This window comes from Eubalaena glacialis, chromosome 16 (genome assembly GCF_028564815.1).
Source record: "Eubalaena glacialis isolate mEubGla1 chromosome 16, mEubGla1.1.hap2.+ XY, whole genome shotgun sequence".
Taxonomy (NCBI): domain Eukaryota; kingdom Metazoa; phylum Chordata; class Mammalia; order Artiodactyla; family Balaenidae; genus Eubalaena; species Eubalaena glacialis.
Window position 1 is genome coordinate 69,435,043 of NC_083731.1, and position 18,488 is coordinate 69,453,530.

The 18,488-nt window shown below is 38.5% G+C and overlaps 1 protein-coding gene across 1 annotated transcript in view; it reads right to left on the minus strand.

Annotated features, from left to right (window-relative positions):
- LCP1 (lymphocyte cytosolic protein 1) overlaps positions 1–18,488 on the minus strand; it is a 54,703-nt gene that overhangs the window by 18,400 nt on the left and 17,815 nt on the right. Inside the window, exons 2-9 of the mRNA XM_061171254.1 lie at positions 17,299–17,386; positions 16,528–16,691; positions 16,230–16,359; positions 14,171–14,303; positions 11,806–11,887; positions 9,782–9,947; positions 8,295–8,437; positions 5,459–5,554 (exon numbers count right to left, since the gene is read on the minus strand). Of these exons, the coding sequence (XP_061027237.1) occupies positions 5,459–5,554; positions 8,295–8,437; positions 9,782–9,947; positions 11,806–11,887; positions 14,171–14,303; positions 16,230–16,359; positions 16,528–16,691; positions 17,299–17,362 (978 nt within the window). The 5' untranslated portion in view covers positions 17,363–17,386. The remainder of the gene's footprint in view (positions 1–5,458; positions 5,555–8,294; positions 8,438–9,781; positions 9,948–11,805; positions 11,888–14,170; positions 14,304–16,229; positions 16,360–16,527; positions 16,692–17,298; positions 17,387–18,488) is intronic.

Genomic DNA, 18,488 nt, shown 5'->3' on the forward strand with positions numbered 1-18,488 from the left:
GAAAAAGGACGGACGTCTCAAGGCTGGGTCAAAGCCTCTCTAGGCACAAAGTAGACATGGATAACATGAAAAAGAGATGGAAATCTTATTGAAACCCTTAGTATTCAACCTCAGATAGACACTTAATAACAGCAAATTATCACTTGTATTTGCCTGAACCAAAATCAGAAAGTCACAAGTAAAAGGAATCTCAAAAGTTAAGTAATCAAGTCCTTCCATCTTTATACAGAACGGAACCATTTCAGATGAATAGTTGGTTGTCTTGCTTTTAAAGAGATTCAGTAGATTCTACAGTTTTATCGTTTAAGTTCATCTTAATTATTTTCAACCATTAGGTTTCCTTTTTATTATCTTTTTGCATAGACCTCATGAAAAATGTTCATTTATTAAGTAATAAATTCTGATTAGTTTAACCGCCTTACCCACACTGAGTTGGTGAACTTGCAGCTCAGACAAAATAAATTTAAGCTACACAGTATCATTGATAAATATGTAATATCTATTTGGCTTTTGCAGACTTCAGATTGAGGATCACCCCCTTAATATATTAAAAGTCTATTCAAATAGTTCTAGAGAATCTCCAATCATTTGTAAACAGACTCTTATCAGAAGACTAAAGTTTTGTTGAAATATGGTCCATTGTCCTTTAATGCTCTTAAAAGTGTATGAAACCACAAATTTTCAGACAACTGGAACTTATTAAAACTAGAATTATCTCTTAATACGACGCTTTGCTAGATAACACTATACATTTCAGGAGCTCTACTTCTCATGCAGGAATGAGTTAACTTTAATATTAACTCATTGGATTTAACTCTAATGATACGAAATGAGGCACAAGAATGGTAAGGCAACTTCTCTATATCAATACTAAAGTGCTGGCAAAACTGAAGTTTTAATCAGACCCTTGTTGTGCCCTTTGTTTTCTTTTTCTTTTTTTTTTTTATACTGTATGGTTCTATTTATTTTTTTGTCAAAATCTTTTATTTTCTTCCCAAAGTTGCTTTTCTAAATAAGATAAAAACATTCCATCAAGATTTTCTTTTGGATTGACCCACAGGATTTTTTTTCTGGAGGATTTCAACCATACTGATTTTCTAAGATTATTCTCTCTAAATCCTACCTGTGTCAGATAATGTGGCTGAACAACAGATGAGACAACTGTAAGAATAAATTTTTTTTTTTTGGATGACCACAACAAAAGCAACAATGATTGCAATTACCAAACACGAAACACACTCATACTATGTCATAATATTGACATTCAGTCCAGTAATCCTCCACTGTAACAGCTCCTTTACTTTGCAGTGAAAATTGATTTGTATATTTTTTGCCTCTGAGTCCTTGTGGGATTTTTTCTTTTTTACTCAAACAGAAAGTCACAAAAATTATAATCATCTTCATCAGTTTACTCAGTCCCATGTAATTAATTTTTTTTTCATCTTGATCTTTTGTTAGCACTTTTATGAATTCATCAGTTTTCCATTAGAGTTCTGAAAATGCTTCTTCATTCAGTTCAGCAGTATAGTCAGTTACCAGAAACCTGTACTTGTCAGAGTCTTTTCCACGAATTCCTTGAAGATGAAACCCTTTTATAGGAACATATTTGCAAAAGCATCAGATTACACCCAGAACTGTCCGTAAATGACAAAAGACTTAAAAATGACCATGGTTAAAGATTTGATGAAAGTTCATAATAATGCAATTGACAAGGAAATTTAGTTATTTGTGAGATATACATTTTAAAGTAATAACTAGAATTATGACTTATAACATTATACCAGAACATATAAGATTTTTAGAAATTGCATGTAATGTCTGAAACATTTATATTAACATATTTCCATACAAATAACCCAAAGAAAGTTTAGTATTAGTTGTTTTTTGTTTGTTTGTTTTTTTATACTGCAGGTTCTTATTAGTCATCAATTTTATACACATCAGTGTATACATGTCAATCCCAATCGCCCAATTCAGCACACCACCATCCCCACCCCACCGCGGTTTTCCCCCCTTGGTGTCCATACGTTTGTTCTCTACATCTGTGTCTCAACTTCTGCCCTGCAAACCGGTTCATCTGTACCATTTTTCTAGGTTCCACATACATGCGTTAATATATGATATTTGTTTTTCTCTTTCTGACTTACTTCACTCTGTATGACAGTCTCTAGATCCATCCATGCCTCAACAAATGACTCAATTTCGTTCCTTTTTATGGCTGAGTACTATTCCATTGCATATATGTACCACAACTTCTTTATCCATTCGTCTGTCGATGGACATTTAGGTTGCTTCCATGACCTGGCTATTGTAAATAGTGCTGCAGTGAACATTGGGGTGCGTGTGTCTTTTTGAATTATGGTTTTCTCTGGGTATATGCCCAGTAGTGAGATTGCTGGATCATATGGTAACTCTATTTTTAGTTTTTTAAGGAACCTCCATACTGTTCTCCATAGTGGCTGTATCAATTTACATTCCCACCAACAGTGCAGGAGGGTTCCCCTTTCTCCACACCCTCGCCAGCATTTGTTGTTTGTAGCTTTTCTGATGATGCCCATTCTAACTGGTGTGAGGTGATACCTCATTGTAGTTTTGATTTGCATTTCTCTAATCATTAGTGATGTTGAGCATCTTTTCATGTGCTTCTTGGCCATCTGTATGTCTTCTTTGGAGAAATGTCTATTTAGGTCTTCTGCCCATTTTTGGATTGGGTTGTTTGTTTCTTTAATATTGAGCTGCATGAGCTGTTTATATATTTTGGAGATTAATCCTTTGTCCGTTGATTCGTTTGCAAATATTTTCTCCCATTCTGAGAGTTGTCTTTTCGTCTTGTTTATGGTTTCCTTTGCTGTGCAAAAGCTTTGAAGTTTCATTAGGTTCCATTTGTTGATTTTTGTTTTTATTTCCATGACTCTAGGAGGTGGATCAAAAAAGATCTTGCTGTGATTTATGTCAAAGAGTGTTCTTCCTATGTTTTCCTCTAAGAGTTTTATAGTGTCTGGTCTTACATTTTGGTCTCGAATCCATTTTGAGTTTATTTTTGTGTCTGGTGTTAGGGAGTGTTCTAATTTCATTCTTTTACATGTAGCTGTCCAGTTTTCCCAGCACCACTTATTGAAGAGACTGTCTTTTCTCCATTGTATATCTTTGCCTCCTTTGTCATAGATTAGTTGACCATAGGTGCCTGGGTTTATCTCTGGGCTTTCTATCTTGTTCCATTGATCTATGTTTCTGTTTTTGTGCCAGTACCATATTGTCTTGATTACTGTAGCTTTGTAGTATAGTCTGAAGTCAGGGAGTCTGATTCCTCCAGCTCCATTTTTTTCCCTCAAGACTGCTTTGGCTATTCGGGGTGTTTTGTGTCTCCATACAAATTTTAAGATGATTTGTTCTAGTTCCGTTAAAAATGCCATTGGTAATTTGATAGGGATTGCATTGAATCTGTAGATTGCTTTGGGTAGTATAGTCATTTTCACAATATAGATTCTTCCAATCCAAGAACATGGTATATCTCTCCATCTGTTGGTATCATCTTTAATTTCTTTCATCAGTGTCTTATAGTTTTCTGCATACAGGTCTTTTGTCTCCCTAGGTAGGTTTGTTCCTAGGTATTTTATTCTTTTTGTTGCAGTGGTAAATGGGAGTGTTTCCATAATTTCTCTTTCAGATTTTTCATCATTAGTGTATAGGAATGCAAGAGATTTCTGTGCATTAATTTTGTATCCTGCAACTTTACCAAATTCATTGGTTAACTCTAGTTTTCTGGTGGCATTTTTAGGATTCTCTATGCATAGTATCATGTCATCTGCAAACAGTGACAATTTTACTTCTTCTTTTCCAATTTGTATTCCTTTTATTTCTTTTTCTTCTCTGATTGCTGTGGCTAGGACTTCCAAAACTATGTTGAATAATAGTGGTGAGAGTGGACATCCTTGTCTCATTCCTGATCTTAGAGGAAATGCTTTCAGTTTTTCACCATTGAGAATGATGTTTGCTGTGGGTTTGTCGTATATGGCCTTTATTATGTTGAAATAGGTTCCCTCTGTGCCCACTTTCTGGAGAGTTTTTATCATAAATGGGTGTTGAATTTTGTCAAAAGCTTTTTCTGCATCTATTGAGATGATCATATGGTTTTTATTCTTCAATTTGTTAATATGGTGTATCACATTGATTGATTTGCGTATATTGAAGAATCCTTGCATCCCTGGGATAAATCCCACTTGATCATGGTGTATGATCCTTTTAATGTGTTGTTGGATTCTGTTTGCTAGTATTTTGTTGAGGATTTTTGCATCTATATTCATTAGTGATATTGGTCTGTAATTGTCTTTTTTTGTAGTATCTTTGTCTGGTTTTGGTATCAGGGTGATGGTGGCCTCATAGAATGAGTTTGGGAGTGTTCCTTCCTCTGCATTTTTTTGGAAGAGTTTGAAAAGGATGGGTGTTAGCTCTTCTCTCAATGTTTGATAGAATTCACCTGTGAAGCCATCTGGTCCTGGACTTTTGTTTGTTGGAAGATTTTTAATCACAGTTTCAATTTCATTACTTGTGATTGGTCTGTTCATATTTTCTGTTTCTTCCTGGTTCAGTCTTGGAAGGTTATACCTTTCTAAGAATTTGTCCATTTCTTCCAGGTTGTCCACTTTGTTTTCAATGAGTCCTCATACCAGACACCTCTAAAAACTTAGACGATCTTGTCCAGCCCTTTCTCCCGTTACCCTCAATGGTGTAGTGAGGCAGGGCTGTGGCTGAGTGGATTTTGGAGCCATCCTGGGCTTAAATCCTTGCTATGCCACATACTGGCTCTGTGGCCATGAGGTGATTATTAACTTTTCTGACCTTCAGTTTTCTCAATTATACAACAGAGTTATTAGCACTTACTTTAGTGATGTTTGCAAGGATTAGGGGCAGTGTAAGCAACATGCCCAGCATAATACCTGGCACATAGGAAGAACCTAGCAAGTGGGGTTTCCTCTTATTATTATTAAGAGAGGAAAAGAGCCCCAGTCTCGGATCACATGACTTCCAATAATCTGTCATATGATCTTGGACATATTAATGAACTCTTCTGAATCTCATTTTGTTTTTCACTGTGATAGTGGGAATTTATTTATTTGTGTAAATATCCTGTCTATTTCTAGAAATAATATTCAGGTACCTAAAAATGGAAAAAATAATCCTTCTTGGTGTTGTAGGGCCTATTAAATGATGGGAACATGCAGAAGTGCCTCCGATGGTGTATGGCATTTCATTATCATTCCTCTCTTTCCTTAATTTTAGTTCCAGATTCAATTTTCCACAGTTACAACCCGAAACTGTTAACAGTTTTTAACAATTTAACATGGCTCTAAGCAGAGATGTCCACTCATGGAACTCTGGAGCCAGCATCACACAGGGCAATGGAACAGCCAATGCAGAGGAATCATCACATCTAACACGACTTGGGGCATGGCCTTACCCTCAGTCCTGACATGTCAATAACAACAGCAGGAATACCTTCTTCATCTCCTTTTGGAGCCACCTGTTCAAGCAGGTGGTAATAAGCTTTTGAGTCCTGTGAGAAATGAGGAAATTACAATTTCAAAATGGCACAGCTAATTACATACTTAGCACGACAATAATTTCCCAAAAGCAAACATATTTCATTTCTCATCCAACTATCATTCAACAATGCAACTTAATTAATAAAGCTGGGAACATTCACTAATTTGAATTTTCTATTTGTCTCTTTATATATTATATTTGCCTTTCTTTTTAAAAGGAGTATAACAGTTAAAAATACAGGACATACATAAAAGGCAAATGCTATTCTATTGATATTAGGGAAGAAAAATAATTGTTTACATGTATTAAATTGTATACAGGAAAATATATATACCTTTATATTGCTGTAGAAGTCAGCCAGCTAAGGTTTAATTAAAAAAAAAAAAAGTGACAGAAAAAGGAAGCAGAAGTTTAAGGCAGAGTTTAAAAACACATTTAAATGGACAATCAGCAAAAGAAAAAGATTTCGAAGACAGAATATTGAAGCATTCACAAGCAGTCTTTATGTAAAGGGAGCAATATTAAGGTAAGTGCATTTACTATTTATCAAGAAGCTAGAAAAAGTGGTTTAGTTTAGCTATTGCAGAGTAGCTATGGATATTGAATTCTCATGTTTTCTTAGATTCTGGAAATAGGCTTATTGACAAAAAATTTTCTGAATCATAGTCTTAAAATTATAAGTTTATTCTCATTCAATGAAAGCATACAGATTTTCAGGTAATTTATTTAAATCATTTAAAGACATCTTAATTTCTCTTGAAGACTGAAAAATCAGCTGTCGCTCTGTTTGTTTTTAAAAACTGGGTAGAGCCCAGGGATAGCAGAGGTATGCTCACCTCTTGTGACATTAGAAAGATGAGAAGAGAGAGCACCGGCCATGGATGCTGCACCTGGGAAACTGATTTTCACCTCTTCTCTCTACCTTCTCCTTTCTCTTACTTTTTGCTGTAGGTATTTCGAAGCCAGTGAAAGTTCCATGCAGGGTTAGGCATGAATAAAATCTGCACATCATGTGTCACATCTGTTTAGCTTTGTTAAGAGTCACCTCATTTCACCAGACCCTAAGAAACTTGTCTCATTCATTGTACTTTGGGGGTTCTCCCCTCCTTTGCTGACTTTGTGTGATTTAAGGACACCTCCCAAAGTTGCCACGTGCTCAGCCTTACATGTCACAGCACTGGCGTTGGTGGTGAGGCAGCTACTCCCGGAGAACAGGCACAACCACTGTATAAGTGCTCAGCCTGCCAGTTCCTATCTCATATTCTAAAGAACACAGCCTTTCAGTCATAGGAAATCAGGTAAATTTATGGCTCCAACCAAGCATCCTAATTTTATCTGAAAAGTTTGAGAATTTTGGCTGAAATAATTGCAGAGCCTAAGTGTTGAGCACAAAGGGAGATAATGTTGTCCAATTCCTGTTTAATCCCAGTTTGGCTGGTGGTGCAAGAACAATGTTAATAAGCAATGAAAGTTGTGTAGTTAGAAAAAATAAATTTGGCATTATTAGCTTATGTCCTAAGGAACGGGGGACTTTCCATCTAGAAGCTTCACTCTAATTGGTACTGTGCCTGGCAGACCTTGAGTTCTAAAAGCCATTAAGTCCACAGCAGGGGGAAGTTGTCACTCAAGAATTACAAGCCTGGGTTGACTTGGTGAGTCATGTGACCTTTCCTCTGACTCTTCCTCTTTGGAGAAAATGTCTGTAACTTTTGAGAAAGTGGAGACTGAAATGTTTTTCTCATGTTGCATTCCAGCATCTCATACCATTTCCTACTGGGACTGACATTCCTTCCCGCTCCTTAAGCTCTTTCTGTGTCGGTCCATCTGTTATCAATGTTAACAAGCTGCTCCTTTCATCTTGGCATGGAACTTTTCACAGACTTGAAAACTACAGTGCATGCTTCCCTCAGCCTTTCCCCCTTTGGATCGCTGTTGTAGGACTAACTGTGTCTTCTACATTTTCTGGGGTTAATTCTCATTGCAGATGGTTTCCAGAATCATTATCTTTTAAACATCACTCTGGTTTCTACAAATAATAAGCTTTCAAGAAATTTATGAATTGTTTTAGAGGAGCAGTATGTATGGTGGTCAAGTACCATGGAGGTCAACTGCTCAGTTTGAGTCCTGACCCCATTCCCCCAGCTATGTGAACTCGAACAAGTTACTTATATTCTCTTTACCTCGGTTTCCTTATCTGCAAAATGAGCAAATAATAATCCTTATCTCAAAGATTTGTTGTGAGGATTAAATGAGTCAATACATGCATAAAGCAGTTAGAACAGTGCCTGGCATGCAGTACATACTGTTTGCTATGATTAGGATAATTAGAAGAGTAATCCTGGTTTAATTTTTTTAAAAGGAATCCCCATCTGATGCTCCCGTTGATAAAATCAGAAAGACATTAGAATCCTACACAGACTCTCTTTACCTAAAAATCAGTCTTACCTCTTGCTCTTCCTCTATCTCACCCTCATCCCTCTACGTTCTGATGTTGAAACTCCAGGGGACACCCATCTCGTTTGATGCGGTGCGGTTGCTAGGGCCTTGGGCAGGTCTGTACGTGGCCCTGAGCTGGAGCTGCAAATGGACTCGAGAACAGCATGGGCTCCAAAACAGCGCCGGCCACTCTAACTAACACCAGAACTTCCGAAGAGATGAAGCCCTTTGTCTTTATCTTTGTCTCGTCTCTGTTAATGCCCAAATTCCCTTCACCCTTGTGGTTAGTCGTGTACAAAGTACACTCCTCCTACCTTGATGTCACTGCTGAAGTTGCTGATTTTGTTGCAGCCTGAATTTTCCAGGTGGTAATTAGCCCATCTCAGCAGGAGCTCCTCAGGGGAGAGTTTCATCAAATCCTCCAGACTCTCCCCTTCTCTCAAAAGAGCGGCCAGTGCTGAAGAAGCGCAAAAACCGAAGAAAAATAAATGCAGGGGATATTTGGGGGGGTTATTTACAAATTAAACTGAGCCCTGCTGGGAAGTCAAAGATACCACGTTATCTCTCTGGGATAGAGGGACATATAGCCTTTCCCATGGAATAAACACTTTATTATTATTCCCTAAAAAGAGGTGTAAGGCATTGTAAACCTATTTATTATCCCCATTTTTCGGGTGGAGAAGACAGGCACCAATGAATATCAGTGCTATGCCTAAGAATACAGGAACAGAGCCATGGAAATAACCAAGACTATTGACTCAGAATACTCTGCTGGGTCTGTCAGAGCACGTTTGATATGATATGACATTTCTGCTTTTAAGAAATCTATTTTGTAATAATGACAATGTCCTCTTGTTTATTCCCATAGGTGTTTTATATTTCAAATGCTTACCTGCATAATTATAGCATCTCAAAAAGTGTAATTAACTCTTTCCTCTGTTTCCCAGATGAATTAAGTCATTTTTGCTCAGCTAGAAGGTTTAAATTTAGCTGAGGTCATTATTTGCAAATCAATATTCTTTCTAATGTGTTCTGAGTTCCTTATTTGCTTTTTTCTTCTTTATATTCTGTTTAATATACTTGTTTTCAAATGGTACCCCAGGATTCTTCACTGGTTACTTTGATTTGGACATGTAAATAAAATATAAATATATATTAAAAAAAGGTTAGAATTTGGCTACAGATTTCATATTAGTAGGATCTGTACAGGAAAAATGAAAGGTAGCAGTGTGTTTTGTATGATATTTATCAAGGTCTCCTATTACTGTCTAAAGGACAGGCTGAATTGTTTAAATGCTTAGGACGCTGACAGCTGATGGAATAAGACTGACAGCTACAATATTTAGCTGAGAACTCTGAAACTCTAAATGTAATTTCCTATAATGTTGGTAAGAAAGAGACTGAGTTTCTACTCGGGTGCTATCACTGCAGTATATAAATGTGAATCACTTTGTAAAATCCAAATTTAAAATAGCCTAATTTGTTACAAAGTGTCTAAAGGCAAAGTGAACCCAGAAACGCTCTTGAGGTTGGGGTCCCAGACAGCTAGACTGAGCTACAGGTTCTAAACAAGCATTATTAGTAGTCTGTGGTCTTAAAAAAGCTTTTGCTCTGTTGTTTTAAAAAGTCTGGGCAGTGTGGATAGAATGTGTTACATTAATACAATGGATTGGATATAACGGTAGTTTCAAAAACTGAGGATTCTGAGTTTGACAACTCCTGACGTCTTCCTCTCACAGCCCCCAACACATGCACTAACAAAAAGTCATGCCATTATTAACGTTGGAGGCTTTGCTGGTACCTTCGTTTCTGCTGAGTTCGATGTCGGCAAATAACCCAATCTTGATGACCTGCCACAGCAGTCCCAGGACCAGGTAAGGCTTCCCCTCCTTTAAGTCCTCAGCCCCGATATTAACCACGTGGCAGCCGATGGCTGAGGCAGAGTTCAGAGCCAGGTTCAGATTCTCCTGAAGGAGAAAAAGTATGCAAGTTTTGTTTTTGACTTTGCAGATGCCAAATGATCATTCTTGATCGGCAGCAGCAACGTTTTGCTTCTAGAAAGTTCATAGGTCTAGAGGCATTGTCTTCACTAGATTTTTAACATTGGAAAAAAGCAGGGAGTAACACCTGGATTTTACTGGAGTAAAATCCAGTAACCCAGACACTGGGCTCAGGCAGTGCTTAGTCCATCAAGCCAGAGCCCTGAGTTGAAGGCTCATCCTGGTCAGGATGAAACTAACGAGTCTTCTTTTTCCATACTGCTCTGTGATGGAGCCTCCACTCTCAGCATCTCCATCAGCCAGCAATGAAGGGGCACATTTGAGGGCAGTCACTGTCTTGTCACTGGCTATTGTCAATAACCCAGTTGTTAATGTAAATCAAGGTCATGAAAGAGAGTAACAAAATATCTTTTTGACATTCAGATTGGATATTGAAGGAATGAAAAAGATTCAAATGAAATTCTTGGAAAAGACAGAGGGGTTTTTACTAGGACAATTTATTGAGTATCTATAATATCTAGGGACCTTGAGTACACACACACATACACAAACACACACACGCATATCCACATACATACAGATCATTTGTTCTTATAACTAACAACAATGTATGTAAGGTAACTCATATACAGTTGGAATAGGGTCAGTGAAATTATCAGTCCAGGGTCTTTCTACAGTTGACCCTTGAACAGCACGGGTTTGAACTGCCGGATCCACTTATATGTAGGGTTTTTTCGATAGTAAATACTACAGTACTACATGATCCACGGTTGGTTGACACCATGGACGCAGAACCGTGGTTATGGAGGAACCAAGTACAGGAAGGGCAGACTGTAAATTATATTTGGATTTTGGACCGAGCGGAGGGCTGACACACCCCCTTCCCCCCATGGTTCAAGGGTCAACTGTACTATTATTTTTGAGTCCACAAAGAAGGAGATATCAGAGTCAAAGATGTACAGAACTTGTTCTTATGATAAATTTAAAAAACGTAGGCCATCAGTGAATTGGGAAGGGGACTATCAGAAGAAAACTGGGTTTTTACCCTAATGTAGAGCTCAAAATGACAAGTAAAAAATATCATGTCCACTTACGGCCAAGACTAAAACTTAACATCAAGATTAAATATGACGTTAAGTGCCTTCATGTACATTTAATCACAGTTCTTGCTTTGATCACGGCTTCCATTTTTGAAGAACACAGGGTTGCTTAAATCCAAACAGGACATAATATATTGCTCATGATTTAAGAAGTGAGATGTGGTTTCTGAGCAAGAAGATTACAATAATGTGAAAATGCTGGAACATAAGACAGAAATGCAGCTTACTTACCACCGGTCACTGTTCCAGTTAATCAACAAACTGAAGGCATAAAAGCAAGTTATAGTTATCACATTGGTGTCTGTGGCCAATACCACCGTGAAGGCTGCCAGAGCACTTCCCGTTTTTTACCCCCTCACTTCTTAGAAAGGCTGATCTTTTCAGATAAAATATTGTGTAGTCGGCATCAGCTCCAAGATAAATTGCCAGGGAAAGTTTGAGTTAAATTTTAGCCAATGTGAATTTTATTCATACGTGGCCAAAACAAACAAAGTCTATCCCAACTACTAATACTCACTAACTTCCCTCACTCTCCCCCCACTATATTAATACAAGACAAAATAGAAATGTGTCCCCCTCTCCCTACTAGTCATGACAGATCACCAGCCCAAAGCCTGGGCTTTGGAAATAATGTCTGAGCACCTGAAAAAGGCCGGCTCAGCAGTCACAGCGACTCATTTCTTCAAAGCACAATCCTACATTAAGGTAACACAGGGAAGACACACCTGAATGGTGAAAGGGGTGAGTTTCTTTTTGTTGATTGCTCTTTCATCAATTGTGTCCGGCACTGATAGGTTGATCATTTTACTGAAAGAGAAACAATTAAAGAAAGCAGGCTTCTAAATAAAAGAGCCCAGTGACACTGAATTTAAATTCTAGCAATGCCATAAGCAAACAGGACAGCAACATCATTGGTGCTACCCAGTGTTCAGATATAAAATCACTTTTGCAATTTCGACTAGATTCAAACTATCTGTGGGAAAGGTTAATTTTCCTTGAAGTCATACAGTATATTGAGGCAGGAAATAAGAATCCTACTTCATTCACTCACCTAAAAAGCTGGAAGATTATTCTGGTTCCCTTAGCACATTAGGAAATTGTGGGTGGATAGCCAAGGCAAATTCTCTATGAGTACTTCACTTTCTCAGCCATGAAAATTGCTCCACTATATAAAAGATTATCTATACACTTTTGAGCTTATATAATGTCTACATTTCTATTTGACAGCTGGTCAAACTCTATACCTTCAACTGATCATATAATAAAATGTTTTACGTTCTCCTGTAGGCATTATCGTTATCAGTACTTTAGAAATGTCTCCCACTTAAGTATCTAACACATTGGTCAGACATCCAAAATAAGCAGCTATTATTTATGAAAAACTTATTTTACCCACTTAGCTTTGGTTTAACCTCCAATGGGTCATTAAAAATAAATTTCCTTAGGTCACTTCCATCTTATTTAAAGAAAGGAAGTTGGGAAAAAAATCCAAAGGAACAACAACAAAATCAAAGAATAATAAACTTGAATGTGACTATTTCTTTTTTTAATAAGAGAAATCAACATTAACTTTTTTTCTAACAATTTTTAAGCATATAGATGCTTAAATAAAGATGTATTTCCACAACTTTGCTCTCTGTGTGTGTGTATGTGTGTACATATATTGAAATAAAAGGCACTTTACTGCAATTTAGGCCAAACAAACCCCTAAATCATTATTTGAAATATATGAAACTCTAGTGAACTAGAAGCTCTGGGAAACAGTAGGAGAGAGGGGTGGCTTAAAAAAGTATACGATATCCTTGCCCTTGAAAAGCTTAGAGTCAAATTACAGAGACAAAATATATGGATATGAAAATTTACATAACAGTCCAAAGCAGAACATGATAATGGCTCCCAAAGTCCTACAAACAATATGTGCTTTAAGAATTCAGTGAAGGGAGAGATCAGTAAGAGTTGGAAGAACCAGAAAATTTTACAGTAAATGGATTTGTGTAGGAGGAGAGGGTGGGGAAGGACATTCTTAAAAAGGAAAATAAAAGGCAAAGCCAGAGTTGCAAGTTGTAAGCAGGGCGTGTATGGGGAAGAGTGAGTATGGCTGCTGAGGCATCCAATCATTCATACAACCCTTCACTCGTACCCTGGGCTGGGTGCCTGAGTCATGGGGGTCTTGGGAGGTACAACTAGAAAGAGACTGAAGGAAGACCAGGGGGTGGTCTTAAAGAGTCAGGACCTAAAGAGTCAGGACCTGAACATGCAGGCTAGGTTTCTGATGTCTTTTTTCAGCCGTTGAACTTTTTAAAAATGAAATCTCATGGTGAGCTCTGATAAACAAAATACTGAAAGTGGAATTGCTCTGGTCAGAGCAGGGGAGGGGTAGGAAGCTCAAAGTCTTGCCCACACATCTTTCCCTTCAATTCCCGAGCCCACCTGAGATTGGGCCTTTCAAGCCTCCTCATTCACGCCACATCTTACAATGACAGAAGAGGCTGCCAAAGCAAGAGTCACAGAGGCATTTTCAAAGGCACCATCCTGAATTGCCCAACCGTGCTGAGAGGGCTCCCGTGCATAGAATACATCCCTCCTTTTCCAGGCGCCTGCAGCATTTGTGCACCACTCAATAGTTCTTCTTTTTTTTTTTCCACACAACATATATTTAGTTCATAATAATAGCTCAACATAATAGTTCTTTTGCTTGAGGATTTGCATTGGATGCTTCAATTATCATGCTGCTATTATCATTCAGTTCTATGTACTCTCACAGCGGGCCATGCTCAGATGAAGCAAAATGGCGTATATTCCAAAAATAATTGATTTTGACCTTGTGTTACTATATCTCTATGTTCATGTTTGTCGCTGTACTGTGCATCCCTCTCCTCCACCCAAGTGATGGTAGTTTTACATTTCTCATTATAAGCTGCTTTTGAAATCAGTTTGCTCTCCTGAACCTGCCACCTGAAAGTCTGGAAAAGCATTTCAGATCCAGCTGAGTACCAAAGGAAGTGAGCCTAAAGATAAACGCAGTGAATTGTTGGTATTCCAGAAAATTCTAGGGAAACCTTCAGAAGCCAAGAAGGTAGTGTTATTTACCAAAGGACAATGCCATCTCCAACAGCACTGAAGAGATCATTGGTGTTTGGATTCATTGGGATGACATGCCGACAATCGGGGTCATTTTCCAGGGCTTTGTTTATCCAGTTGACAAAGGCATACTTCTCTTCCTCTGCAAGTAAATGATTAAAATGACTTATTTGCAAAGTGAAAATCTGATACAAACAAAATTATACACATGGATCTTAGATTCTTGTGCCCAGGAGAGACATTGTGAGGCTGATCTTGTCCATTATCCTATCATCTCACATTTATTGACATTTAAAAATCTCACATGATTTGGGAAATAGGCACAGAATCTCTGTTCACTCCAATCATAAAACATATATATAGCAAGCAGATTTAGAAGCTACATATATGCAAATATATTATATTTAGAAGTAAATATATAGGGACTTCCCTGGTGGCACAGTGGTTAAGACTCTGTGCTCCCAATGCAGGGGGCCCAGGTTCGATACCTGGTCAGGGAACTAGATCCCACATGCATGCCACAACTAAGGAGCCCACGTGCCGCAACTAAGGAGCCCACCTGCCGCAACTAAGACCCGGCACAACCAAATAAATAAATATTAAAAAAATAAAGACATATATTAAAAAAAAGAAGTAAATATATACATATCTGTATTTTATACATGTAAATATATATAAATAATTAAATGTTTATTTATATTTATATACAATTTAAATGTGAATGTGGTTTAATGCTTAGCTCTAGCTCTGCTGATTTAAATGTGGGATGATCACAGGCAATCTCTGCAATATCTCTGAGCTTCTTTATACAATTACAGGTAACCCCACTTTTTGAAACTTACTGTATGCCACTTCAGTTTTACAAAAGACCTACATTGGTACCTGTTTCCGTTAACCAAAAGAAATCCGAAGAGGATTTTTGCTTTTACGAGAAAAGGTTAAAAGTAAAAATAGCTCTCCGTGTTTGTTTTGCAGTGTTTGTTTTACAGAGGCGGTGGGCACCCCTAGCAGGGAGAGTGGCCCTGCCCAGCTCCTTCCCCGGGAACTACACTCCACACCTCAGCATCAAGCGGCCATTGTTTTGAGCTGTGTCTGTGAGCATCTGTCTCATCTCAACTTATTCTGTGCACCTGTTAGCAAGATATGTCCTAAGGTAACTGCTTCTTTGCTTTACGCCATTTCAGCTTATGAAAGGTTTCATAGGAACACTCTACTTTCAGGTAGCAGGGGAAAACTGTATAATGAAATTGCGATGAAATGAAATCATTTGTGATACGTTATTTCTTTCCTATCAGTAAAGCTGCCAGAAGTTGATTTTAGAAATTTTCATAAAGCCTCAAGTTATGCCTTACAGCCCAGCACCGTGTTTCCCAAATTGCATGTCACTGAAAAAAAGAGTCCCTCAGAAGAATCCTAAGTCACAAAAGTTTGGGAAACATCACACAGCATATTATTGTCTTGAAGATTCCTAATGCACGTTTACATAGTAAAACGCTATGAAATTTTCTTCGCCATTAAGAATTGAACTTAACCATGAGCTGATCTTTAAGATCAACTAATGTTTTGAAGACCTCAGTTTGGGAATTATTGGATTACTGTACTGTTCTGGAGAAGTTTCCACGAAGGCTGCTGGATGGCAGACTTCAGAATAAATATACAACTTTCCTCCAAATCAATGAAAACACAATTTTTTTGGACCGCTCAGCAGGCATTTTGGAGCATGAATTTTGGAGGTAGAAGCTTGAGTAGCTCTTTTTGTCCAGAAGATTTACAAAGGAATTTTGGCAGCCTTCAATGTACTTTTTAAATGCTGATCCGATTATTTGGTATCGGACCCTATGTGGAGCCAGAACTGCTGGCCCACTTATACATAGGAAAATAGGCAGTAGTCAATAAACTCATGTTAACATCTGTCTTTCTTTGCACCCCTTAGGTTTGAATACTGAGTTTGGAATCTGTAACCCTAGAAGACGTGGATCCTTCTGACATGGTTCTCTCTCCCTCCGCCCTCAGCTCAGCCCAACACTCTCTCCACCTCGGCTTCCCCGCCCCACACTGGTACACCTACCTGAATAGGAGTGTTGGGTCCCAACACTAGATTGCTCTGAAGTGCCCCCGATCGCACAAATCCCTTCCTTCTTATTGATTGCTTTTCTAAAGGTCTTGGCAACCTCTGTGCTTTTCAGGCCATGAAAAACCTGCAAAAACATAATTTATCTTTAGAAACCCAATCTGTGATTGAGAAAACCATAAAGGAAAGAATAAGCAATGTTGAAGCAAGGAGGGTGGGAATGTATTTCTGGACGTTTTCCGAATTGAACTCCCACATTTCAAATGCATCTCCTTGGAGTCTGCGTCATACTCACCTTGATAAACTCATCAAAGCTGATCTTCCCATCCTGGTCCAGGTCACCTGTAGCCATCAGGTTTTCTGTAATTTCTCTCACTCTGTACCCAGGCAGAGGCAAGCAGGCAGCCTTGAACAAATCATTCAGCTCATTGCAGCTGATGTACCCATTGCCATCAGAATCTGTAAGGCAAACGGGGAGCTGAAGGTTTGGGGCGATTTGGGTCACAGCATGAAGAAAGGTGAGAGTAGGCTGGATTGGAGGGGAGCGGGCAGGAGAGGCAGTCATTCAGGGGTTGTGGCCTGACCCCATGCAAAGTCAGAATCTCACAAGAGGCCTGTTGCTATTGGATATGGGCATTAGCATCACTTCCAACATCCAAGAGTCATCATTTCAAAACAGAGGTTCTGCAGCTGAATCTGAAGAGACTCTCATAGAAAGAGATGGGAAAATAAATCACAGGTTTGGGGCTACAGAGTAAGAAAAAGTATGGAATACTAGGAAAACAAAGGAAACCAAAGAAAGCAGACAAGCTATGAAAGACGAGACTTAGTTGGCCATTACCAGGAAAGGCTACAGGTGACAAAGGGCCCATATTCCATGTTTAGATAGAGAAAGAAGTAATTGTCTTGAAGAACAGCTTTCAAAAATGTTTCCCAGCTCCTCTAACCAATACCATTGTATTCTTGTCCCTTCTGCTATTTTGCTCATGTTACCATTCACTGAATCTGTCCTAAAGCTACTAAAAAAGAAGAGAATTGTGTGACTTGAGGTATCAGGTTTACTTACCAACTTTGGCAAAAGCTTCTCTGAGCTCCATCATTTCTTCATCGGATACTGATCCTCTGGCCATTTTTTATTGCTTTAGGCAACAGATCTGCAGAGAGGGGACAACATAGGGAGTGGTTGATGTGTATCTTCTTAAAATACAACACTGAGAAGCAATTCTCATTTGTTAAGTAAAGAAATATTCCTCTGCATCCATCATGACTTATAATTATCTTCCCAAAATGTAAGAAATAGCCTTTTTCTTAACCCTCAATGTGGTGGTCTCCAAAGATGGTCTGCACCAATTTTTCTCCTCCCTTTGATTCTCTCCTCGCATCAGGAGATGGAGCTTATTTCCCTCTCCTTGAATCTGGGCTGATCCTGCGACTGCTTTGACCATTTAGAAGGCTGGAGAAGCCATGTCTGGGGCTGGACACTTCTGCTTCCTGCCTTTCGGAATGCTCCCTCCTTTTGGAATGCTCATCCTTGGGCTGTTCCCTCTTGGAACATAACTGCTGTGCTGTGAGATGTCTAAGCCACAGGAAGAAGCCACATGAAGTACGAAAACTGGATGCTCTGGTTAACAGTCCCTGCTGTGCCCCCAGCTGACAGCCAGCATCAACTGCCAGCCAGCGGAGTGGGCCATTTTGGACATTCCAGCCCACTTGAGCCCCCGGATGAACACAGTCTCAGCCAACATCACATGAAGCAGAATTGCCCAGAATTCTGATACCAACAGAACTGAGAGATGGTAAAATGATGGTTGTTTAAAATCACATTTTGGAGTAGTTTGTAACACAGAAATATACAACTAAAACACAACTTTTATATAAATGTCTTTTTAAGAGATATCTTCACGTTCATACTTCAAATGAATATGTTTGGCCAAGCCAACAGATAAATTTTATAACTTCAAAGGGAGTTATCAAAGTTCTATAAATATTTAAGAAAAGAGGAAGGGAATCGGACACGCTAATAATTCATATATGGGAATTTGAGGGACTTTTTAGGTGTTCTCAGAAAGGCTAGTGTTGGCTGAGAAACTTAATGCTAATGATGGAGTATTTTCCCTTTTCCTGTGCCTTACTGCTGCCCTCTAGTGGGTAGAAAGAGAATGCAACAGAAAATGGATTATATTCTCGTCTCTAGCTAATTCACACGCCCATGTTTCAAATAGGAGCTCCATTAAAGCTTATGGGATTTCCTGATGG